Source organism: Artibeus jamaicensis, unplaced genomic scaffold (genome assembly GCF_021234435.1).
Source record: "Artibeus jamaicensis isolate MK-2021 breed Jamaican fruit bat unplaced genomic scaffold, CSHL_Jam_final contig_722, whole genome shotgun sequence".
Taxonomy (NCBI): Eukaryota; Metazoa; Chordata; class Mammalia; order Chiroptera; family Phyllostomidae; genus Artibeus; species Artibeus jamaicensis.
In genome coordinates, this window is record NW_026521937.1 from 387,910 (window position 1) to 415,036 (window position 27,127).

General features: G+C 40.3%; 2 protein-coding genes across 5 annotated transcripts; one reads left to right on the plus strand and one right to left on the minus strand.

Moving 5' to 3' along the window:
• The first annotated feature begins 201 nt into the window (after window positions 1-201).
• Window positions 202-21,465, plus strand: CRYM (crystallin mu). 4 transcript variants are annotated; one of them, XR_005083592.2, is made up of 8 exons: window positions 202-465; window positions 950-1,103; window positions 2,921-2,983; window positions 7,841-7,942; window positions 9,252-9,435; window positions 18,310-18,452; window positions 19,071-19,244; window positions 21,119-21,465. XR_005083592.2 is itself a non-coding variant. In XM_037152916.2 (8 exons), exons 1-8 carry the CDS (start codon window positions 296-298, stop codon window positions 21,181-21,183), a joined length of 966 nt encoding a protein of 321 aa, XP_037008811.2. In that variant the 5' UTR covers window positions 202-295; the 3' UTR covers window positions 21,184-21,465. The 4 variants fall into 4 exon arrangements, 3 of the variants coding, with proteins under 3 accessions (XP_037008811.2, XP_037008813.2, XP_037008812.2); XM_037152916.2 differs by having other exon boundaries at window positions 19,160-19,244; XM_037152918.2 differs by lacking the exon at window positions 950-1,103 and adding an exon at window positions 1,273-1,327 and having other exon boundaries at window positions 19,160-19,244.
• Window positions 21,466-23,467: 2,002 nt separating this feature from the next.
• On the minus strand, window positions 23,468-26,473 carry ANKS4B (ankyrin repeat and sterile alpha motif domain containing 4B). Its single transcript, XM_037152919.2, has one exon. The coding sequence runs from the start codon at window positions 26,357-26,359 to the stop codon at window positions 25,181-25,183; it is 1,179 nt and encodes a 392-aa protein (XP_037008814.2). The 5' UTR covers window positions 26,360-26,473; the 3' UTR covers window positions 23,468-25,180.
• Between the last annotated feature and the right edge of the window lie 654 nt (window positions 26,474-27,127).

A 27,127-nucleotide genomic window follows, 5' to 3' on the forward strand; every position in this document is an offset into this window, starting at 1 on the left:
CCTGGCAAGGACAGTAACTGCAGCTAATTACAGGAACTGAGAAAGTTGACCCAAGAATACTAACTTCCAGGCCACTAACCTCCATTCCAACACTGGGAAACCAGTGGTTGGAGGAGACTGGGCCTGCCCAGGCTGGTTGTGGGAGGGGCCCAGGGCTGTGGATCCTGCCTTGCTCCACCCCCGGAGCTGGGCGGTGACCACTAAGCGGAACCACAGGCCTCTGCAAGGTCTTTTCCGGATGCCTGGAGCGCAGGGATAGCAGTTTCCCCACTCAGGTTAGAAGGCAGGCAGCAAGATGAGCTTCGCTCCCGCATTTCTGAGCGCGGCGGAAGTGCAGGACCACCTCCGCTGCTCCAGCCTCCTCATTCCGCCTCTGGAGGTGGCTCTAGCCAACTTCTCCAGTGGACCCGAAGGAGGGGTCACTCAGCCGGTCCGCACTGTGGTGCCGGTGGCTAAGCACAGAGGGTGAGTAAGAAAAGCCAGGGCTGTGGGGTGGGGGTAGGGTGCTAGAGAAACTCGTAAGGAGGAAGAGTACAGATACGATGAAGCAGGAGAGGAGGGTTTACCTAATCACTAATAACAGCAGCCACCTAACACGTATGCTCCCCAGTGTGCCAAGTTCACTCTTTACAGGAATTACCTTGTTTAAATTCAACACACTCCTCCTTACAGGTAGGTATTCATGCAGTCATTTTACTGATGGAAAACTGAGACTCTTGAGAGGTTAAGTGAAGTACCCAAGGTTGTCCAGTTAATAAGTGGCAGAACTGGGATGGTTTTTCTCATTCCGACCTGGACTCTTGAACTTGCTGTGCATATTGCCAAAGGGAAGGGCAGAAGAATGGGGGTGTGAGAGGGCCAGTACAGCAGTAATAAGGAAGGAGAAAGGAAGGTATGTGGCGCCAGCATTGGTGGGGAGAGGTTGAAGCTGTTCCCTCTCTCCTTGTAGTTTCCTGGGGGTCATGCCTGCCTACAGTGCTGCAGAGGATGCTTTGACCACCAAGTTGGTCACCTTCTATGAGGGTCGCAGCACCACCTCCACTGTTCCCTCCCACCAGGCCACTGTGCTACTCTTTGAGCCACGCAATGGCTCCCTTCTGGCGGTGAGCAACTCCCTGCCCTGGGGTGGAGTGAGCCCTGGCCCAGAGCCAGGCTAGGAATTAATTCTCCATGAGCCCAGGGGAGTTTTGATTATGACTACACATGCCCTTCTCTAAGTGGCTAGATACCAATGGGAGTGAAGGTTATCTGTGACCATAAATCTGTTTCTAGATCCATAACCCAACAACAGAGCCTGCTGCTGCTTCGAGTGTATGACATTGTAGAGGTAATCTCGTCGTTCTCTCTGACCCTATACCAGTTACTGCAAATAATGCAACTTGAACAAAGCCAGTACCCAGGGAAATATTTAGTGAAGCTCTGTAACGTGGAGGAAAAGGGATATTCTGTAACCCCTGGGAATCTTTTCTGAGGGGTACCTGGTGTCCTGTTTTAACATTTGACAATATAAGACAGTAGTGGTAGCCCACTTTTTTGAGCATTTTGTGTTTGTCAGGCTTCGTTCTAAACACTTCATATATATTAACTTTTTAACACAACCAATCTGAGGTAAGTAATATTATTACACTTGTTTTTCAGATAATGAAACTGAATCATAAAACAAGTATGCCAAATTTACTTACCCAGGCTTAGGCACTTAATAAGAGGCCTACTCAGTCTAAGTCCAGGGCCTGTACTTTCTTAAGACTGTGCTATACTGCCTTTCTAACTGCCACCTGCTGAGAGTACTTACTGTGTGTCAGGAAGGAGAAGCAATCTCATTAAATTATTTCACTGTTCCTCCACTGTTCTTCTGTGGAATTTTCTTATTACACCCCCACTATTACTCTGTTGCAGTCTCAGAATAACTTTGTTTGACATCACACAGATGGTTAATGAAAGACCCCAAAATATCTACTTTGTACCCTCCAGGCTGACTGTGATACCAGGCAGCTAAGAACTCATCAGGGACAAGGACAATCACAATTTCACCTGAACCACCCCTGGGTCCTTAGCTCTTCCTATGCCCCAAGGAACCTAACTGTTCATTACTCCTCTGGGAAGAGTATCTGGCTCTTCCCACTTATACTCATCGTATGGAGATGACATCCATCAGTGGTTTCCCAGAAAAGTGGGACCAGCTCAAACTTCCCAGTTAAATGACAAGGTTTTAGATCTTTCCTGAATCTGCTCAGTAGTAAGGGATTCAGTTTCTTGTCTGTAAAATGAGAATACTGATAACCTCCCAGTGAGGATCAAGATGAATAACTTATAAGTAGAGGAGAAGAGCCAAGCATAATTTAGAATCACTTAGGGAGCTTGTAAAAACAAAGATGTCTGCCTGCCCTCCCAGAGAGTAAGATTTAGTTCATTGAGGGGTCCTATGTCATTATCTGTATCATCATAAATCTCCCTGGAGTTGAGAGCCACTGAGGTGGAGTTTCATGGCCCTTGCATAGATGTCAAATGACTTATTCCTTAGGTTCCTCCTTAATTTGGTGTTTCGAGAATTCCAGAGCAAGAAAATGGGTGATTATTGAAGGTTCACCATGTGCTAGATGTTTTCATGTATGTCAATGCATTTCTTCACAAAAGCCTCTGAATGGTTGGCATTTTCTTTGTTTTTACAGGTGAGGAAAATAAGTGCTTAGAGATTAAGCACTTATTTGGTGCTTAATCTCTTGCAGTTGATATTGGTTCAAAGTTTTGAACCAATATCAACTTATTTCTTATAAGTCAAGGAATTGGATGCAGGTCTGACACCAAGCCCCTCCTCTTTGTAGAATATGATAATACTTCCTAGAGATACTTTTTTAGAGTGCCTTCTCTTCACTTAAGTAGTGGATAGGGGTGCTCCTTGCTCACTGTCTTTTTCTCCAAGGTCATGGATGGAAATATCATAACTGCAAAGAGAACAGCTGCAGTGTCTGCCATTGCCACCAAGGTAAGATTAGTGCTTGGCTGTGTTGTTGAGGTGAGTTGGCAGGTTGGATCAGGTGTCTCAAACTTGAATGTCTAAGGGAGAAATGGGGAACCTATTTTAGTCTTCCTTTGGACAGAGCTGGAACTCCACATGCCAAATATGGGGTGTCCAGTGAACACAGTGTTTCATGAATTTATTAACTGCCATTTAATGAGCATGGCCAGATTACAGGTATCTTACATGCATTATTCCTGATCTTCACCTCAATCTTACAGAGTAGATATCATTACCTATAGTTGCCAGGAGTAGGGAATGTTGTTCAGAGAGGGTAAGTGAGTTGCTTAGGATCACACAGCTACTAAATGGCAGAGCAAGAATTTAAAATTTGGCCCCTTTGACTCCCAAGACTGCTATTTGCCCCTGTACCACACAGTTGCTGGTAAGTCTATGGTTGCCCCATAGGCTACAGCCAGTACTGTACAAGGAGCAGAGAGAGAGAACCAAACAGATCCAAGCTAGACTCCTATGTTCATTCAGCCAGTATCATTGAGACTCTGCCACATGGCAGTCACTGTTGAGGATGTGGCAGTGAACAGAACAGAGAGTGGCACATACAGGGGAAGTTAGACAATAAACAAAAAATAAAACACATAGTATGATTTGCTGAAAAGATAATTAGCAAACAAGAAACCTTTTGAGTTTAACAATATGTCAGAATTTACTTAAAATAAAACACTGCCACTAGCAACAAAAAACATAGTATATTGGAAGGATGAAAATGAGGCAAAATTGAGAGTATTGGGGAGGGTTGACATTTGAAATTATCAAGAAGAGACTTCACTGAGAAGGTGACATTTAAGTAAAGACTGAAGGAAGTGAGTAGAATGGGGAGGAAAGGATGCACTCCCCAGGCAGAAGGGAATGATGGGGTGATGCTGTTCCTAAGTAGAGTCAGGGAATTCTATAACAGTGTTATTAGAGGTTAGAGTTTTAGAGCGAAGAAGAGGACACCTAGAAAACTGAGTGTGGGGAATATACAGAATCTGGAATCTTGCACATTAAATGAAGGACAAGTTCTGGGGACTCTGGCTTATGAGATGTAAGTATGAAGGAAATGTGAACTAGCAGAGGGTGGGACCAGCAAAGACCAAGTGTTCAGATTGTGTGTTAATGGGGGGGAAAGGTGAGGATTAATCTGGTAATTGGATAAGAAGAAGTAGACTAGGTACACACCTTGATGAACTGTTTTTTAAAATTTATACCCAGGCCCAACTCAAATTAAAATGATAAGTGGGCTGCTTTAGAAATGCTCATTGGTAACTTAGGAACAGAGTGACTCTAATACTGCCTTACACTGGTAAATGACTCTGGTCCTTTTCAAAATAATTTCCAACCCATTGTCTTGACTTATCTTTGTATTTCAGTGAGAATGGGAGAGAGGGGGGAAACAGGGCAGGTGGGGCTAGGATGGGAGAAATAGACAAAAAATGTACTTGAAAAATAACTAAATAAAAATTTTAAAAAAAAGAAAGGCAGAGCAAATATTAATGATCTTATTTAATACACGAGGAAATGGAGACTTGGGTTTCCTGAAGTCACACATCAGACAGCTGTGGGGTCTTCCAAGGCTGCCTGGTCTTCTTGTCCCAGTTCAGTAGCTTCCAACCCAAGCTATTTAGCAGTATCAGCTGAGAAGTTTAAAAGAAAACAATTTAGGTTCTCAAAACTCTGAATTGAAATCACTTGGGGTGGAGCTCAAGACCCTAGTTTTTTTAATAGTCTCTGGTCTATTCTGATGATCAACCAGGTATGGGAACCAAAGTAGTCTAGACCTATATCTTGGTTCCACTGTGCTTTGTTGCATTGATAAAAACCTGCACTCCCAGAAGAGCTGAGAGTCATTGGACTGATGGTTCAGAGTGTAGGCTGAAACTCCACAGCTATATTTCCAGGGACTCAGATAGGGTATTCTGTAAGGAGCAAAGAGTCTGTTTTACTTTTTGCTCTGTAAGAGTACAGTGTTTTCTTTTTCACCTCTTCTCTTTCATTTAGGGCTTTTGGGAGGAGAAGCATAGGAATTCTCAAGTCTGACAAACATTGTACCCTGTTTACATTTAAGTTAAATAGAACCTGAGTTGGGGGCTCTAACATGCTTCCTCAAGGTGACAGTATGTATCAGGGTTTATCCTTGGTGTGCATATTCAACAAATATTCAACAAATATTTGAATGCTAACCAGGTGCCAGGCTCAGTGCTCAAACACAGAATGGTGAGTAAAATCAGAGCAGGGAGCACCAAGTCCATTTAGACAGATAAATATTAATCCAAAGGTCACGCCAATAAATCTGAAACCCTAACAAATACATTGAATTAAAGGAATGAAGTGCTTGTGAGAGTGTAAAACAGGAGTCTTGGGAAGGCTTTTCCTGTATAAGGGATATTTGAGCTGAGATCTGGAAGATAATAGTAGTTAGTCATTGAGGGGCAGAGGGGAAAGTATCAGGCAGAGGAAACAACCTGTGCAAAGACCCTGTGTTTGACAGAGGCACATATGCTCAGGAAACTGCAAAGAGACTAATGTGGCTAGAAGACAGGAGAGCAAGACATGAGAAGGGGCTGGAAAGCTAGAAGGCCCAGACCATGTAAATGCAAATGAAACACAGACTTTCCAACTCTAAGTAAGAAACTAACAGATTCATCTATGTTTTTTTTTAATTATCTGCATGCTTACAGAAAAAGAATGAAGTGCCACTAATCCTATTATGATTTAATAAATCTTATAAACAATATGCTGTTTATAAAAAGAGATATCAAATATTACCAAGACAATAAATTATTAAGTAAGACAACCCATCAAAATTAGACATTTGGAGTAAAGGATTCAAGGTTATTTTTACAGGACACTGTAACAATTTCTGAAGCCCAAGTATATACTTCTAAGACTAGATTAATATTAACTGAGAACAGAAAATGATTTATTTTAAAAAAATCACCTAGTTCTCCTTATTGGACAGATGTGTAAGAGTGGTAGTCTTGTGGATGTTGTAATTTTGAAACCTTTTCAAAGCAGATTCTCTGATCTATAGTTTATGTCACAGGATAGTATTTCTCCTGAAGCAATTGGAAAACATCTGGTAATATTCCTGGGACTTTTTTGCCAGTAATTAATGATTCAGAAAATGTTTACATTTAAGGCTACACTTCAGAATTTCAATAGTTACCATTGTAGGAAAGAGCAGATTCAAGAAGCTGAAATTTTTGCAAAATAAAACAGAAAAAGCAGAATAGGATCCTACTTTAAAAAATGGTTCAGGGGAAAGTAATGGGAGAAAACTGGGGACAACTGTAATTGAACAACAATTTTAAAAAAGGTTATTACAATTGTTATTTCTGAGTAAATGAGGCAAGCAACTTAAAAAAAAATCATTCGAGGGGCAAGTGATGTCCTTCCTCTATACCAGTATTTTTCAACCAAAGACAATTTTGCTACCTGCCCAAGTGACATTTAGCAATCTGAAGACATTTTTGGTTGTCATAGTTGAAGAAGAGTAGATAGGCGGTGCTACCAGCATCTAATGGATAGAGGCCAAGGATGCTGCTAAATATGTTGTAATGCACAGGACAGCCCACCCACCCACTTCCTGCTAAGAAAGAGTTATCCAATCCAGATGTCAGTAGTCCTGAGGTCAAGAAACTCTGCTCTGTTTCTTACAGATAATAGTATATATGTGCCAATTTTGTGCAAATAAGATAGTTCCTGTCTTCACTGGGCCTATAGATCAGTACAGGAAAATAAAACTATAAACAAATAAGTGCTATGAAGTGGGGAATCCTATCAGGGAGGTCAGAAAGTCTTCCCTGAGATGGCAAGATGAGTTGAGGATAGAACTCCACTCCCAAATGCAGACACACATACACCCTCAGTCAATGCCACAAATACCAGCTCTACATTCCTCTTTAAAGGAAGACAGAGGCTGAGAAAGGGTAAACAAAGAGGGTCTCAGAAAATACAGCTGAGAACTCTGGGCCTCAAGGGTACCTGGATTCCAGAGCTATGAGAAGTGGGTGGCTATCATGGGGCAGCACAGGAGAAAGAATATGGGCTTTGGAGAATGAAAGATGTGGTTTTATAGCCCTCCTGCATCATGGGATAGTTGGAGAGCTATAGTAACTTAAGTAACTTGCTCAGTTACTTACTCAGTTATATAACTCAACAATTTACTTAACCTCTCTGGATCTCAATTTCTTTATCAGCAGGAGGAAGATAGACATAGGAGTGTCAAGCTGATATGGTCAGGGTATGGACTAAATGAGATTATGCAGATAAAGCATTGGCATATATTAGGTGCTCAGTGAAAGCATCTTCCCTTCCTACTCTCCCAAGAGGAATGGAAACACTAAATAACATCTCCCTGATTTCCCAAGAGATTTTTAAAAATATATTTGTCTTCTAACGCTATAAATCTAAAGGGTACAATGTGTTAATTTTGTATATTTATAGATTGTAACATGGTTGCCATTGTAAGGATAATTCGTATGTCTATCATTTATATAATTATCCTTTCTTTTTAGTGGTTAGAATAATTAAATTGTTAGGAAATTTGCTGATTATAATACAATACTGTTGACTATATTCACTATACCATGCATTAAATCTCTAGGATTTAATCTAAAAAAAGGCAAACTCATGAAAACAGAGTTAAATGGTGGTTACAAAGGGACAGGGATTGGGGGATAGGACAGTTGTTGCTCAGGAGTTCTTGAGGGTTCCTGAGGGAGCTGAAGACAAGGCAGAAGTCACCTGATACTCAAACTATATTTGTTCAATGGAGCTGCCAGTGTCCCCCTTGATCTTTTCCTTCTCATTTCTTTCAAATAGTTTTTGAAACCACCCAATAGTGAAGTGTTGTGCATCCTTGGGGCTGGGGTCCAGGCGTACACTCATTATGAGGTCTTCACAGAGCAGTTCTCCTATGAGGAGGTAAGTCTAGGGCAGGCTAAGAAGTGGGAGGTGGGAGAGCTACCATGATCTTTGTTTCTGTTCTGTCACTACAACATGGATTATGCTGAAATAGTTAGGTGGAGAGTCCCATTTAGACCATTATTTTTTTAAAATCCTCATCTAATGGTATGTTTATTGATTTAGAGAAAGAAGAATGGAGAGAGAGACATCGATGTAAGAGACAAACATTGATCGGTTGCTTTTCATATGCTCCCTGACTGGGGATTGAACCCTCAACCTTTTGGTATATGGAACAATGCTCCCAACAGCTTAGCCACCTGCACAGGGCTAGACCATTCTTTTAATGACTTTCCCAGAAGTCCTGTTTTAGGTGAAGAGTAGGGGGGAAGGTCTGAATCACCTCCTTTCTGTTTTTCATTTCACAGGGTTTGCCTGAGGCTGCAGTCAGCCCACTCAGTTAAAGGATTCTGTTATTCTATTATATAATACACTCATTTGTCCTTTTGGCCCCTTTTCCTACTTCTCTTAGGAGAATCTGGGAGTCCTTAAGTATTTGGAGTTATGGTTCCAGGGACTGGGAATGAGACCTAGAGAGCAGGAGGCCATAGCATCCCCCTTCTCTAGCCCACATATGGGCCCACTTTTCTCTAGTTGTGGCTCACACTTCCTACTGAGAACATTTGATTCTGTTTTTATTTTCTTTTTAGTATACGTATGAGAGGGATGAAGCATATTTGAAGTATGATTTTATTTAGGGTAAAAATTGTACCTCTGCTTTGGGAAATGGGGAATATAAGGAAGAAAACAAAAGAAAAATATCCTTTTATCTTGTTTAAAACAACAAGAGTTAACATTTTCAATCTTCTGTCACCAGCTTTTTATAACATAATTTTAATCGTGTTAGATATACAGAGTTATATATCCTGTCTGTTTATTAAATGTTCTAACATCATTATTTTTACAGATTCCTTAATATTTATATAATATTTGCTTAACGTTCAATCAAGAAGGGTGGTATGGTTAACCATTCTGTTATGACTGGGCATATTGTATTGGTTTTCAACTTGGTTGATGAACTTATTTAGATGTAATGTTTATGTCTATATTTATTATATTTCTTTATGAGAGATTGTTTAGGTCTTATTTACAATTGAAGGCTAACAACCCCCTCCCCAGACATGGATATTTACTAAGCCAGCTATCAAGTCCTCACCTCCAGATTCTACCTGTAGTTGCTACTCTTGGCCTTCTCATATGCTAACCACTCACTTCTCAAATGCTTCTGATCTTTAATTCCCTAATGTCCCTCTTGTTACCCCCAATGAAGGTGAGGATATGGAACCGCACCAAAGAAAATGCTGAGAAGTTTGCGGACACAGTGCAAGGAGAAGTACAGGTCTGTTCATCAGTCCAGGAGGCTGTGACAGGTGCAGATGTGATCATTACAGCCACCATGGCAACAGAGCCCATTTTGTTTGGTAAATGGGTGAAGGCAGGGGCTCACATCAATGGTAAGCAGAGTGGCTTCATGAGCCATTGGTAGTTGGTGGCCACTACCAACTACCACTACCTAGGTCCTAGGCTGGACCAGGGAGCTGCATCTGCAGAGCTATGTTACTTCTGCAAAATGCCTGAGCTTTTTAAATGCTTCAGAAACATGTGAGCCCTGAAAAATAATAGTCACTGCAAAACATGAAATGAAAATCACAAAGCTGAAACTAAGACAATTTCTATATAATGTAACGTTATGGAAAATGGTCAACCACAGCTCAGTTTTTAAATGTAATAAAGTTTACATCATAAAAGAAAATAATTACAGCACAAAAGACATTTAATGTGAAATGTGGTTGGTTTTCAATATGTGATCATAGGTGCAACTCTAAACATAAGAGCTCCTGGGGACTCTGAAGATCCTTAAATGGCCATAGGGTAATAGCAAGAACTATTGCAGGTGCTATTCTAAATTCTTTATGTGCATTATATATCATTTAATCCTTACAACAACCTTATAAGGTAGTAGCTATTATTATTATGACCCCCATTTTATAGATAAGTAAGCTAAGGCGCAGAGAGATTACGCTACTTGCTAACTGGCCCAAGGCCAGAGGTCCTTAGTGGTAGACTGAGATTTGAATGGAGGCATTCTACTCTCAGAACCCAAGCTCTTAAATACTACTCTGTCTTATCTTTCAGTAAGAAGACTAGATTCTGGTAAGTGAGCAAACACTAGAGGATTTAAGCATGCTATTAGGGCCCCATGTTTTAATGACAAGCATATAGTGTGAACTCAAAGGCCAAGATCTCTGTACACATTGGCAGATAAATTCATAAGAACCCAGTGTCATGATTATGCAGTCATTCATTTACAAATGTTTATTGAATTGCAGCAATGTGCCAATTATTGCTCTAGATACAGGGGTTGTCACAGTAAACCAGCATTCAAGGTCACTGCTTTCCTGGTGCTTATACTCTTGAGGGGAAATAGACAACAAAGAAGTAAACAAATAGGTGAACTGGAGAGTTCCAGCCACAGATAAGTTCTGTGAAAGGAAACAAAGCATGGTATGTTGAAGAACTGGCCAGACCAGATTGAAGGTCTGAGACTGCAGAACTGGAGTTATGATGGCATTCAGGGGCAGGTAGTAAGTGGCTTAGCTCATAGGCAAAAGATGGATCAAGTCAGGCTTTATGGAAAGTAAGACCATTTCTGAAGGGATTTTGGAAATCAAAAGAAACCAGTTCTTGGTGAAATGGACAAGAGCTGAATCTTTAGCAAGACTGACTTGATGGGTTTTTTTTTTTTAGCTTTAAACAGTACATATTTATTATTTCACAGTTTCTGATTCAGGAGTCTGGGTATAGTTTAGCTGGGTCTTATGCCCACCAAAGATGAAACCAAGCTGTTACTCAGGCCACAGTTTTTGTGGAGTGTCCTTCCAGGCTCACATAGGTGTGGCAGATTCCTTATGCTGTAGGAAGAAGGTACCCATTTCCTTAGGTACCTGGATGTTCCTAGAACCAAACTCCACATTCTTTACCATGTGGACACTCCATCTTCAAAGCCAAATAATGGTTATATCATACCCCTCTCACACTTTGAATCTCTCTACATGAAAAGCCACCTGATTTTGAGTCAAGACATCTCTTAAATTTTACTGGCCCAAGGACAAAATTGGTTTATGTGTTCACAGAGGTGTCAAGTATACTTAAGAAAAGTGTGTTATAAGTGCAGCTAACAGGGAAACACCCAAAATAGATTTGACTTACTTTGCAACCTGTCTGAGAGGTAGGCTCAGTTCCAGCCCCACTCCACTTTCCTCATCCTGCTCAAGCCCCACCACCCAGTATGTAACCTTCACCCATTCTAGCCCCCTGAAGCAAGGTCAGAGTCCAGCCACAACCAGGACCCCCTTTGCCACCTGGACACCCCTCCATCTGGCTGAGTGGGCTCAAAAAGCCATCTGAGAACTCGTCCTATTCAGAAGAATGGGGGGAACAGAGTAATGAGAAAAGGCAGCCTAAGAGGCTGGGGGTTTTCCCATCACCTGATTTATTTCTGAGCTTCATTAGTGATTTTATACTATAGAACTCCTCACACAAACAACCTTCAAGAATTTTTCTTCTATAGAGTAGACATTACTACCACTCTCTTTGAAAAGTAGAGTATGGGACTTTCTGTCTTAAACCATTTTCTCCCCCATCCAACTGATCACAAAAATGAGTAGGTGGAACCTGTGAACACAAGGATACCTGCTGGAAGAGGAAACCCAACAACAAACGAACAACAGATAACAATAGTAGAAGGTGAAAGAGGGAATGGAAGCCACACTAATTGCCACCCAGGACCTATCTGGAAGTACAAGTAAATACTGGAGAAATTACCCATAACAAACAACTGAACAAGAGCAAGAGAGAATCCTAAAAACCTTGTACACACAGAAGAACCAGCTTCAACACAACCTGCCCACAGCAGCACAAAAAAATACAGGAGATGGTGGACAGAGTGACCCTCAGTTAACAGATTGGTGGAAAGGACTCACCAAAGAAAGCCTCAACAAAAATCAAAACCAAAGACAAACACAGAGCCAACTTAAATGACACCTCAAAACAAGTGAGCTCGGGAGATCAAGGAGATAGCACCACTGAATCTCACAGGTATTCTACCAAAAAATTTTACAGCAAAAACCCAGGGAGTCCAAACAGATCAATTTAAGAAGCAGAGGCTAAAAATAAGAATCTCACAAACAATGGGAAGACAAAGAAACAATCCCCAAATGAAGGAAAAAGAGGGATCCTCAGAAAAATATGCTAAATGCAATAGAGGCAAGTCAACTATCAGAGTTCAAAGCAATGGTTATCAGGAAGGTCAGTGGGCTCACAGAGAATGAGCTTACCAGAAACTACAGGGAAAATTTGATGAACTCACTGAAAACTATATCAGCATGATAAGGGAAACAGAAACTAACAACAAGGGCCAAAAGGAAATGAATAATACAGTTTCTGAACTAAAGAACACAGTAGAAGGAATCAAAAGCACGCTCAATGAAACACGATCAGCAAGCTGTAGGAAAAGGTATAAAAAAACACCCAGAAAGATCAAGGAAAGGAAAAGAGGGTCAGAAAGAATGAAGAGGTATTAAGGGAAATGCAGAACAACATGAAATGTAATAATATCTATATAATAGGGATACCAGAAGGGGAAGAAGAAGAGCAAGGGATAGAAAATATGTTTGAATAAGTAATGATGGAAAACTTCCCTAATTTGATAAGAGAAAAAGTCACACAACTCCAGGAAACACAGAGTCCCAATCAAGAGGAACCCAAAGATGCCCACTTCAAAACACATCGTAATTAAAAGGGCAAAATTCCAAGACAAAAAGAGAATCTTAAAGGCAACAAAAGAGAAAAAGGAGATAACATACAAGGAAGCCTCAATAAGGTTAGCAGCTGATTTTTCAAAGAAAACACACCAAGCCAGACGAGAATGGCAAGAAATATTCCAAGTAATGAGACCTGGAGGCCTGCAACCAAGGCTACTTTAACCAACAAGTCTCTCAATCAAGATAGAAGGCCAAATAAGCCTCCCAGACAAAAGAAATCTAAAGAATACACTTCCATGAAACCAGCTCTGTAAAAGAAGCGAAAGGGACTGCTTTAAGGAAAGGAAGAAAAGGGGAGAGAGAGAGAGAGAGAGAAAAGAACACTAGGTATGAAAATGTCAATAACTAACTATCAATAATAACCTTACACTTAAATGTATTAAATGCTCCCATCAAAAGACATAGAACAGCTGAAGGGATGAGAAAGCATGACCCACACATATGCTGCCTAGAAGAAACCACCTCAGAAAAAAAAAAGAACTACACAGACTAAAAGTGAAGGGCTGGAAACAAATGTTCTAAGCAAATGGAGAGGGAAAAAAAGTCGGGGTAGCAATACTCGTATCAGACAAAATAGACTTCAAAAAAAGGGCCATAAAGAGACCTAGAAGGTCACTTCATAATACTCAATGGAAGAATCCATCAAGGAGACATAAACGTGGTAAATATATATACATTCAATATAGGAGCATCCAAATACATAAAGAAAACCTTGCAGGACTTCAACAATGATATTGACAGCAACATAATTATAGTAGGGGATTTTAACACCCCACTGTCAAAAATGGACAGATCTTCCAAACAAAATATCAGCAAAGATATTGTGGCATTGAACAATGCCCTAGATGAAATGGACTTAAATTACATATAGTTATTTAAATTATTACAGAACCTTTCATCCTAAAGAAGCGAAATACACATTCTTTTCAAATGCACATGGAACATTTTCAAAGATAGACCAATTGATAGGACACAAAATGAGCCTCAACAAATGCGAGAAAATTGAAATCATATCAAGCATTTTCTCCAAACACAAGGGACTGAAAATAGAAATGAACCCCATGAAAAAAAACTCAAAACACTCAAAATCATGAAGATTGAATAGCGTGATATTAAACAATGAATGGGTCAAGGATGAAATTAGGGAAGAAATCAAAAAGTTTCTGGAAAAACATGAAAATGAACTCGCAACAATCCAAAATTCATGTAACACAGTGAAGGCAGTCCTAAGAGGGAAGTTCATTGGAATATAGGCCTACCTAAAAAAACGTAGAAACATTTCAAACACACAACCTAACTCTATGCCTGGAAGAACTCGAGGAACAAAAACAAAGACAGCCCAGAAGTAGTAGAAGAAAGGAAATAACCAAAATCAGAGCAGATTTAAACGACACAGTGAGGAAAAGCACAATTCTAAGGATCAATGAATCCAAGAGCTGGCTCTTTGAAAAGATAAACATTATCAACAAACCTTTAAGCAGGCTCATCAAGAAAAAAAGAGAGGACCCAAATAAACACAATCAGATATGAAAGAGCAGAGATTACAAATGATACCACAGAAATACAAAGAATTGTAAGAAATTACTACAAAGAACTATATGCCAAGAAATTTGAAAACCTAGGTGAAATGGACAAATTTCTAGAAACATAGCATCTTGCAAAACTCAATGAAGAAGAAGCAGAAAACCTGAACAGACCAATAACAACTGATGAAATTGAAGCAGTAATCAGAAAATTCCTGACACATGAAAGCCCTAAAGTGGATGGTTTTGCAGGATAATTCTACAAAGCATTTAAGGAAGAGCTAACCCCTATCCTTCACAGAATATTCCAAAAAATTCAAAATGATGGAAGACTCCCAGACTCTTTTTATGAAGCCAGCATCACCCTCATTCCAAAACCGGATAAAGACACAACAAAGAAAGAAAACTTCATGCTAATATCATTGATGAACATAGATGCTAAAATTTTCGATGAAACATTGGCAAACAGCATTCAACAATACATTGAATAGATCATACACCATGACCAAGTGGGATTCATCCAAAGGATGCAAGGATGGTACAATATTTTCAAATCTATAAATGTAATAAATCACATAAAAAAGTAAAGACAAAAATCACATGATCATATCAATAGGTGTGGAAAAAGCATTTGATAAGGTACAACACCCATTTATGATGAAAACACTCAGCAAAGTGGGAATAGAGGGAGCGTTCCTCAACATAATAAAGGCCATATATGAGAGACCTACAGCCAACATCATACTCAATGGGCAAAAATTAAAAGCTTTTTCACTAATATCAGGAACTAGACAAGGCTGTCCACTTTCACTACTTCTCTTCAACATAGTATTGGAACTTTTAGCCACAATGATCAGACAAGAAAAGGAAATAGGAGGTATTCAAATAGGAAAGGAGGAAACAAAACTGTCACTGCAGAAGACATGATAGTGTACATAAAAAATCCTATGGACTCCACCAAAAAACTGCTCAACCTAATAAATGTATTTGACAAAACAGCAGGATACAAAGTCAGTATCCAGAAATCAAAGGCATTTTTGTATACCAGCAATGCAACAGCAAAAGCAGAAATCAAGAAAAAATCTCCTTCGATATAGCAATAAGAAAAATAAAATACCTAGGAATAAAACTAACCAAGAAAGTAAAAGACCTGTACTCAGAAAACTACACAATGCTGAAGAAAGAAATCAAGAAAGACGCAAACACATGGAAACATACCCTGTGTTCAGAATCAGAAGATTTAACATTATCAAAATGTCCATACCACCCAAAGGAATTAACTCATTCAATGCAATACCTATTAAAGTACCAATGGCATATTTCACAGACATAGAACAAATGCTTCAAAAATTTATATGGAACCATAAACAACCCTGAATAGCTGCTGCAATTTTGAGAAACAAGAGCAAAGTAGGAGGGATCACAATACCTGATACCAAACTGTATTACAAAGCCACTGTAATCCAAACAGCCTGGACTGGCATAAAAACAGGCACATGGACCAATGGATCAGAACAGAGGGCCCAGAAATAGACCCAAGTCTCTACAGTCAATTAATATTCAACAAAGGGAGCATGGACATAAAATGAAGTAAAAATAGCTTCTTCAACAGATGGTGTTGGGAGAACTGGACAGCTATGTGCAAAAAAATGAAACTCAAGCACCAGCTTACACTATACACAAAAATAAATTCAAAGTGGATAAAAGATTTAAAACAAGTCATGACACTGTTAAAGTCCTAGAGGAGAATATAGAGAGGAAAATCTCAGATATTTCATGCAGCAACATTTTTACTCATAGAGCCAGGGATATAAAAGAAAGAATAAACAAATGGGATCTCATCAAAATAAAAAGTTTTGCATGGCTAAAGAAAACAGTATTAAAATAAATGAAAACCAATCATATGGGAGAACATATTTGCCAATGATACCTCAGACAAAGGTTTAATCTCCAAAATACATAAAGAACTTACACGACTCCACTCTAAGACAACAAGCAACCCAATGGGCAAAAAAATGGGCAAAGGACTTGAACAGACACTTCTCCAAGGAGGACATACAGAGGATCCAGAGAAACATGAAAAGGTGCTCAGTATCATTAACTATCAGAGAGTTGCAAATTAAAACCACAATGAGATATCACTTCACACAAGTCAAATGGCCATCATAAACAAAGCAACAAACAACAAGTGTTGGAGAGGTTAAGGAGAAAAGGGAACCCTAGCACACTGTTGGTGCAATTACATAGTGATACAATCACTATGAAAAACAGTAGGGAATTTTCTCAGAAATCTAAAAATGGACCTGCCTTTTGACTCAGCAATTTCACTGCTAGGATTATATGCTAAGAACTCGGAAACACCAATCCAAAAGAACCTGTGCACCCCAATGTTCATAGCAGCACAATTTACAATAGCCAAGTGTTGGAAGCAACCTAGGTGCCCATCATTAAATAAATGGGTCAAAAAACTATGGTACATTTACACAATGGAATTCTATGCAGCAGAAAGAAAGAAGGAGTTCTTACCCTTTGCAACAGCATGGATGGAACTGGAAAGCATTATGCTAAGTGCAATAAGCCAGTTGATGAAAGACAAATACCATATAATCTCATCTTTAACAGGAACCTAATCAACAAAACCAACACACGAGCAAAATATAACCAAAGACACTGAAATAGAGAACAGGCTGACAGTGACCAGAGGGGAGAGTGGAGGTAATTTCAGGGGAAAAGGGGAAGAGTTTACAGGAACAAGTATAAAGGACACATGGACAATAATAAAGGAGGGTTGAAATGGGAGGGAAGTAGGGAGGGCTAGGGGTAAAATGCAGAAAACTGTACTTGAACAACAATTAAAAATTTAAAAATAATTTTAAAAAGAGAAAAACTGAGTAGGGGAGAATGGAAACAAACAAGCAGAGAAAACTAGAAGGCATGTAATGCTGCCTTACATTGGAATAAAGCTTTATAGCACTTTCCCAAGGATGGCTGGATCAGCCATCAGATGTGTTCTGTTTGGACCATAGAATGTTGTAAAAATCAAGAAATAACATATGGAAATAGATTTTCTGCTTTAAAAAAAAAGAATTAGAGTATCTAGCAGTGGACCTGTGTTCTCACATGCCTGCAGCTAGCTGGAGCTGAACAATGCCTACCCTCTTTAGAAGGGTCTGCTTTGTTCTGTATAGTTAGGTCTCCACCATTTCCAATCCCATCCCATCCCATCTGCTCATAGTCATCACCTGCCTGGGCTGGCAAGTGTCTGGTTGCAGCCTGTACGTTATCCCAGGTACTGGTGCCAGGAGTCATCATTGTGGTTCAGACTCTGCAGAGCACATGAATACTTGGCACCAGTTTGCTTTTAATTGGACTTTCTCCATGATTCTGACACTAAACTCCCTTGTCACACTTAAGAAATAAGTGGTTGGGGGGTGAGGAACAGGAATGATGAAGAATAAGCAAACAGAGGAGTGTGGGGTATGAGGATGCTGCACATGATGTTTGTTTCAGAGTTGGGGAAAGGAAGTCACTGCCCCCACAAATAGAAGCAGCACAAAGGGAATGGCACTGTTTCAGAGCCACAGGTATACACACATTAGATATATAACCTTGACAAGCACTTTCATTTCTTTGAGCCCCAGTTAGTGCATCTTTTAAATGGGAATCAGACATGAAATGAACTTGGAAGGACTGTAAATAGGATGTGTAAAACATCTCACAGATAGTAGGTATCCAATAAGTGAAAGCTAAGTTGCCTCACAATATTTTAGGAATAAAATAGGATATGAAGTGGAAAGGCAAGAAATGGCAGGTGTTATTCTTGTTAATGCGTATCCAGTGTTGCTGATTGGGAGGGGTTGGCCTAGAGATATGAGACATTCTGAATCTGAGTATACCCACACATCTTCTGTCACCACATTTCCCCACCTGTCTTCCATTCTTGAGTGTGTTTAATATCCTTCATGACTGTTTCTGGGCTCAGGGTCTGTTTGCTGTTTCTCAGCCATCGGAGCCAGCAGACCTGACTGGAGAGAGCTGGATGATCAGCTGATGAAACAGGCTGTGCTGTATGTGGATTCCCGGGAGGCAGCCCTTAGAGAGTCTGGAGACATTCTCCTGTCCGGGGTGAGCCTTCTTCACTGTAGCTGCTTCTCAGGTGGCCTTGCTGGGGTCCCAGGCTTGCATTAACTTCCCCTTCTCTTTGGCTTGCTCAGACTTCATTTACCCCCAACTCTTTGTAGGGTGAGAGAGTCTAAACAATCTCAATCATTCCTAATTCCCTGTCAGAATAATGTGGCCATTTTGCTGGTGCCATGTGTAGTTTTTATCCTCTTTGCCTATAGAAAAAAGCTTGCTGGATTTTTTCATTGGACTGGGCTATCCTATAAAGCAGTAGGATTAGAATTAGGATTAGTAGGATTCCTGACCTGTCGCAGCCAGGAAACCTCCCCAATGTGGCCAACAAAATAACACTATGGTTGGCCACATTTTACCTTCTTTTTTATTTGTATTCAGGGCATGTAAACCAGAAGGGAACTGCCAAAATTAGTGATGACATGAGAACACACCTATTTTCTACTGACACAGGATTCTGGCAGGACATTTCCTGGCCACAGACTTGTACCTTTGCATTCATGGTATCACAAAAGCAGAATGTACCCAAAAAGGATTCTAGGGGGAAGCATCCCTTTGACATCATCCAGTTTACAAATGGTCTGTCTATAAATTTTCTTTTTTATTCAGTTCAAGGATGCCCTCCTGCCCTGGCTGTATAAGCCAACAGGAGCACTCATGAGCTCCATGGCCTGGGCCCATGTGTGTTCATTTCACAGGCTGAGATCTTTGGTGAGCTGGGAGAAGTGGTAAAAGGAATGAAGCCAGCCCATGGTGAGAAGACCACAGTGTTCAAGTCTTTGGGTAAGAACCATTTTTCCCAGGGCACAAATCTAACTAGGGCACAAGGCAGGTTTTAGTTCATTGGTGGGAGGAGGAATGAATCACGTTTCCATGACTGACTCATTGTGAAATCTATCATTTGGGTCAGTTATTTAAATGCCTTAGTGTAGTGATTAAACCCATGAACTCCAGAATCAGGTAGTCCTAGGCTGGATTCTCTTCTCTGCCACTCCTTGGACATACATCCTTGGCAAGTGACCTCACCTATCTAAGCCACTGTTTCTTTACCATCTGTTACCTTGAGTTTTTGTGAATATTAAGTGAGGTGTGTATGTAAAATGATTTGCACACAACAAGCATCAGCAGTCCGTCATTTAAACATCGATCTAAATGAAGCTACCCTTCAGAGGTGGGAGGTAAGGGATAAAATCGTTAAAATATGGAGAGTTTAAGGGAGATGTCCAATGTGAGAGGGACTCAGATAAGAAATACAGCCTGCGACTGCTTTTTTCCCTTCTTCTCTACCCTTCCACTTGCTGGTTTGAGTAGAGCTTCCACAGGGAGCCCCAGTACCACCTGAGCTGGTACAGGCAGAAGTCCAACAGAGGATGGGCTCATCAGTCTAGCCATCAGTCTAGCCCTCTCACCACACCAGATTTAAGGAGATGGACATACATAGAAACAGAGCTGGTATTCAACTGATATACCTAAAATATTGAACTACTCCCAAACTGGTTGTAAACAAGTGACTGCTCCTCAGGAATGCCCTCTTTCCCTCTGTAAAGATCTGTATTTCTTATGATCAAGCCCCAAAGCCTCAGTGCTCAGCAGAACATGAAGAATGCTCTTGCCACCTGCACTCATACCAGTGGGTCATTATTGGTGTCTTGCTAACTGGTAATATTTTTTAAATCTCTCATTTACAGGGGGACAGGCAAAGGCAGTATAAGCTTTACCCAAATCTTGGTTCAAAGATACCACACTGATCCAATTGTGTCTGAAAGTCTTTGAGTTCATAGCAGATCAGAGGTAATCCAACCCCTACAGGAAACAGAACGCTACAGAAAACTACTTTACCTTCTTGAACAATTTTTGTTTTCTCATTTTTGGGATTGGTTTATTGGCACATCCTTCCAACTAGCAGGTGCATATTAAGTACCTATTATTTTTCAGGCTCCATACTGGATGCAGTGGTGGCTACAAAAATTAGTCAAAACCAGACCATGTCCTTAAAGAACCTATACCCATTCAAGGCTAAAATATGTATCTAAAACAACAAGACAAGTGGGGTCACTGAGGGGTTCAGAGTTTGAACTAGAACAGGAGTCAGCAAACTACAGCCTGTGAAGCAAACCTGGCCCACCACTTACTTTTGTACAACTAGCAAGCTAGGAATAGTTTTTACATTTTCAAATGTTTGGTGGGAGGTGGGGGGAGATGAACAAGATTTTGTGACACATGAGCATTATATGAAATTCAAACTTTCATGTCTGTAAAGAAGTCCGATTGGAACACAGTTCATTTGTTTACTTATTCATGCTGCTTCTGCACTAACTACAATGGCTGAATTGAGTGATTGCAACAGATACCATATATGGCCCCCCAAAACTGAAATATTTACTATCTGGCCCCTTACTGAAAGTTTTCTGACCCCTGAACTAAACTTTGAATGATGCTTAAAATTTGTTTGGTGTACATGTCTTGCTTCATATCATATTCCTTGCCTTGTCCTGTCCTTAGCAGTCTCTCTAAGCCTGAATTTACCTGGATATCAGTCTTTGTTACCCTGGCAGACATTAGCACCATCGATAGTGCATCCAGAAACTCTTGGTCCCAGAGCTGTTTCAGGAAAAGCTGTTTGGACAAAAAGTGAACCAAATTTCTCTCCATTCCAGGAATGGCTGTGGAAGACACTGTTGCAGCCAAGTTAGTGTATGATTCCTGGTCATCTGGTAAATAAAACGAAGCAATGTTGTGTTGATGTGGATGCTGCAGCTCAAGAGGTGTTGCCTCCAGTTGTCTCATAATTTCTAAATCAAATGAGGGAACCCCATGCCCAGTGATCTGTAGTTTTGTGCTCATCATACCTTATCTTAAATAATGAGATCCACATTTGTGTTTGTATTTAGTGAAATTAGGTAACCATCCCTTCTGTTATGCCATATTACAGCAGCACTTACTTTTCCATGTATTTCATGGGCTTTTGTTATTTTTGGAAATAAAGCAATTTTCCATTTCTGCAGTTCTTGCTTTGATTACTTCTAGCCCTCATGGCAAGGGAACTGAGGGGATCAGGTGTTCCAATTCACTCATGGGGAGCTCCAATAACTATAATTAATTTTTTCTATTTTTAAGTTGAGGTACAATTTACCATAAAATTTACCAGTTTGAAGTGTACAATTTAGTGGTTTTTAGTACATTCACAGAGCTGTGCAACCATCACCACTGTTGGTGATGGTTCCAAAATTCCAGAACATTTTCATCACCCCCAAAAGAAACTCCATACCCACTATCAGCCACCCCTCATTTCCAGTTCTTCTCAGCCCCTGGCAACCACTAATATATTTTCTATCTTTCTGTATTTGCCTTTTCTGGACATTTGGTAGGAGTGGAATTATACATTATGCAGCATTTTGTTTTTCACTTTCTACAATTAAAGTTTCAAGGAACAATTCAGCTTTCATATTGGTAAGGGCTCCTTGGTCACAAGTGGTAGAAACCACAATTCATACTACTTTCAGCTGAGTCAGTGAATGAGGAGTAGAATGATTGACTCTTGTCATTAAGAAGCACTAGATGATGGTTTCAGCTATAGCTGTATCCAGGGGTTCCAAGTGTCAGCAGGACTGTTGCTCTCTCCACCTCTCACCTCTGTTCTTGTCAGTATTGGCTTCATTATAAAGCAAGTTTTCCCCTGGTAGTGGCAGGATGGATGCCAGCAGCTCCTGAATCAGTCTGTCATCTTCAGCAACCCCAGCAGAGAGATTTTCCTCAACAGTTAAAAGTCCCAGAACTGAGACTCACTGGACCACCTCAATCACATGCCCAACCTTGTGCCTAACATCATGGCTAAAATAGATGGAATACTCTGGTTTATTTGTGTAAGGCAGAACCTGGCTTCTCTGATATGGAAGTGGGAACCCTTTACTTGGCCTCATTTGCTCCCTGACACCTAAGACCCAAGCTAATTCTGTTTTGTTTATACATTTTGAACCAATTTTTTGGATAATCACAGACATAGTATTTACTCTTTAATTGGAACAACAGGACATGTTGAGGGAATGGTCGATAAGCTTATGGAGTCTACAAGTGGGATATCTTAATTCAAATAAAATGCAACTATTCAAAAATGTACAACTTAACCTTCTAATAACTCTTCCTGGCCTCACAGAAGTTTACGTTATTCACTGTGATAAAGGGATTATATGTGCTCCCTTTTTTTTAACCCAGCAATTTGATGGAGTTTTTATATAAGGTTTTTAAATCCATGTGTCCTTCAAATTTATACTTCTTTATTCCATCACAGAATTAATGTGAATGCCAAGAGGATGATTGGTGTGAGAGCTTTCAGTTCTACCAGCAAATATACTCCCCTCTTACCACATTTTTTGAACAAATTGCTACCCCTCTCCCTCTAGTAGAGCAGCATGGAAAATTCCATCTAGAAATGATCAACTCAGTAAAAGAATTAGAACTAATTCCCACAAGGCTGACTTCCAATAACATTCCCACAGGCTTGCCTTTGCTTGTTCTCTCAAAGTGCACCTTTATATTTCCATAATTCTGTATTCTATCCTTCAAGTAGCAATGTGTGTTTCCAGCTCAAAATTCTTTGTACCACCTCACACTGCCTCTCATTTACTAGAATATGTCACCAGACTTTCTATATTCCTTTTATCTCTGACAGTGATACAAAACTCTATTGGAAAGCATACTTTTTGTTAAAGCAGTACTTCCCTAGTGGCTTCTACTTCTCCTATATCTTGGCAACAAGTGTCTCATCAGGCAGATTTTGGGAAATACCTAGATCCTGGCACCTACAGTAATAAAGTCCTAATGCCACAAATTTTCGAGGCCTTCTATGTGATAGCTGCTTTTTGCACATTATAGAAAACAAATACAACTTCAATTTATTCCAACCAACAAAATGCAGTATTTGTAAACATAATTGTTCCGTAGTGCAACATTTTTATTCAAAGACTGAGTGACAACCTCTCTGAATCCAGGCATTGTGGAAGAATGAACCAATTGTTCATCAGATTTCAGCACCTGTATCCTCCCTAAGTTTATGTCCTCCAAGGTGTTTCCTGAAATAACCCAAACAGATGTGAGTCAGGAAGCATGCTCAGGAAACAACTGTTTCTACTTTATACACATAATTGATGGTAAATTTCATTTGATGTAAGTCTGGCTATAAAAACCCAGTAAAGCTTAGCTATTCAGTAGAGTTTTGGTTTTAACATTGTCACTCAAAAAATGTCAGCAGCAATGTTGCAAATTTATATTATAGAATCTACATGAATTTAGACATGTAGCAATGATGATAAACAGTAAATAAAAAATAAGCACATAATGAGCATGAAAATATAAAATTTACTTTTACAATAAAATTTTCCCTACACAAATGTAGTTTTTTTCCTTTTTTCTTTTACTTTTTTTTTTAGATTTTATTTATTTATCTTTAGAGGGGAAGGGAAGGAGTGATGGAGAGAAACATGAATGTATGATTGCCTTATGTGTGTCCCCTGCTGGGAACTGGCCTGCAGGGGGAACCAGCCTGCAACCCACGCATATGCCCTGACTGGAAATCGAACCGCGATTGTCTGGTTCGCAGGCCTGCGCTCAATCCACTGAGCTACACCAGCCAGAGCTTCTTTCTTTGTTTTTTAAAGTTTGAGGAGTTACTTACCCTTAGAAAAAATTACCAAATATGCCAAACTTTTTTCCCACGTATTTTCTTCTTTCCTACCCCCTTGCTAAGGCACTATTTTAGTCTGCTCATGTTGCCATAAGAAACTACCACAGACTGTGTGGCATGAACAATAGACATTTATTTTATTACAGTTCTGAAGGCTGAAAGGTCAAGAGCAAAGTGTTGACAGATCTAGTGTCTCCTGAGGCCTCTCCTCTTGGCTTGCAGATGGCTGTCCTCTCGCTGTGTCCTCACAGGGCCTTTTCTTTGTGCATGTGCATCTTTGGTGTCTCTTCCTCTTAAAGGACAAGAGTTATATGGGATTAGGGCCCCACACTTATGAACCCATTTAACTTAACAAAGGTCCTATCTCAAAATATGGTTGTATTGGGGGAGGGCTTCAGTATATGAATTTGGGGAAAACAATTCTGTTCATAGTAGGTATCCTATATTCTATTTTTCTCTTCATTCTCCCTACCTGATACTCTGTTTTCAGGTGAGAGTAGTGTAGTTCCATTTTCATTACTTGTAAACCTACAGACATCTGTTAAAACTTCAGACACATTTAAGTTGGGTATCAAATCTTAGGCCAATAGAGGAATTTTAATCTCTACCAACAAAGTCTAGAGCTAAGGACAAAACTTGTGTTGGAATCCCTGGACCATGAAAATCTGAAAGTAAAAAGCAGTGTGTTGAGAGATTATAATCTTAAATCCAGAGTTGGAAAAATAAAGTTTTTCTTCTTCTCCCTCATCTATTTAACCATTTCTAGATTCAAAAATATTAAAAAAGATAATTGAAGGGACATGCCAGTTTTTATTCCTTGCGTTTCTCACTGGTGGTTTATTTGTATAGGTATAGAGAATTTCTCAGAGCAGAGCTTGGGCCTCTTTTTGAGGCAGGCAATTCTAAGAGCTCAGACATCAGACATCTAAGAGCTCAGTGGTTTGGCATTCAGTAGAGAGAAGGTATTGCCTGGAGTGCTTCCAGTGGACCACAGCATCACCTCTCTGCTGCAGGCTCACCCTGTTTAGCCAATACTCCATCACAGGCTGGTGTCGACCAGTTGCCCAGGCTGTTGGAGCACTTGCTTCCTTCTGTTTATGGCATTAAGAACTTTCTTCCTGGGACCCAGCTGCATTTGAATGCTCTGAAGATCCTCATCAGAGCAAAGCAACAGAGCTTGTAGATCAATCTGCTCTCTCATGAAAAGGGAAAGAAACTTTTCCAGATGGTGAGACTGTAAGAATACTTCCAGGGGTGTAGCATCAACCACATCTTCCTCCCACTCCATTGCATCCTCATCCCAAGGCAGGTCATCTTTCAGGCTGTTCTCCTCTCCCTCCTCATCAGCCACCACTTCATCAGCCTGTGCTGCTCCTTGTCTCTGAAGCAATTCACTGGACACTTTAAACTCTAACTCCTTCTTGGTATCTGAGATGTATTCAGAGTTTGCTATTCTGTTCCTTCTAAAAACAATATTTCCTAGACCTGGACGGCTGAGAATGGATTCATGTCCCACACAGCTGCCCTCTGCTGAAACCTGGAGCTTCTCTTTGAAGTCCCCTAAGAATGTGTCTTCTTCTTCGTCTCTGAACACATCCATCACATTCCTCTGCTCATTTCTGTGCTCCTTCTCTACCTGCTGTGATGTATCTTTATTCTTCTTGAACTTTATCTTGAAGGTATCTTTAATGCCCTTAGACAGTGACCCAAATGTGCTGGAAGCCGAAGCATTTGAAAGAGATGATCTGGAAAAAGTGCTCTTGGAAAAAAAAGTACCAGATTCCTCTCTGTAGGTACGGGCCATCTTATTTTCATGCTTCTCCTGGAGCCTCTCACACTCTTTGATCTGTCTCCTGGCATTCTTCTGAGACTGTTCCTTCAGCTTAGTGACCTTCTTGGGGTTCATGATGTTCTGGGCAGTTGCTGCCTCATCCAGGAGAGAAACACATTCATTCTGCTCTCTGCTAGCGGCAGCATCCAGTGGAGACTGTAAGTCATTGTCCAAGGCAAAAATATTGGCACCTAAGTTGATTAGGAATGAGACGCAGTGGGCATGGCCATTGGAGGCTGCAAAATGTAGAGGAGTGTTTCCCCAGATGTCACATCTATTAGGGTCCCCCCTAGAAAAGAAAATATCAAAAACACATGCTATTTTTTTCTCTGAACAGAAGTGTAAAAAATTAAGGAACAAAATGCATGTTAATCCTGACTTGGCCATATTATAAGATAACTTCTCAAAGTCCAGACATGTGACATCCAGACATCACACAGTCAGAAACAGGAAGAGCCCATCTCTACCCTGGGTCTTATTTTTTAAGATTTTTATTTATTTATTTTTAGAGAGGGGAAGGGAGGGAGAAAGAGAGAGAGAAACATCAATGTGTGGTTGCCTCTCATGTGGCCCCCACTGGGGACCTAGCCCGCAACCCAGGCATGTGCCCTGACTGGAAATCAAACCGGCAACCCTTTGTTTCACAGCCCATGCTCAATCTACTGAGCTATACCAGCCAGGGCTATCAATGTATGGTTCCCTCTAGTGCATCCCCTGCTGGGAACTGGCCTGCAACCCAGGCATACGACCTGACTGGGAATCGAACTGCAGTTGTTTGGTTCGCAGACCTGCATGCAATCCACTGAGCTACACCAGCCAGGGCTGGGTCTTATATTTTAAAGCAGAAAAAGATTTCCAAAACACACCCTCAGAAAACAACTTTCATGTCTCATTGGCCTGAATTGAGTCACTTGCTTAATGAGAAGGAAATAGAGCTACTATGTTTACCTAAGATTAATTGAAATTTCTGGACTGCTGGTCAAGATGGTGGCATATGCAGACATGGCTTTAGTCTTCATACAACCACATCAAAATTACAACCAAAATATAGAACAACCATTACTCAGAACTGTCAGAAATCAAGTTGAATAGAAATCTTATAACCACAGAATTAAAGAAACCACAACCATCCAGACTGATATGAGGAGTGCAGAC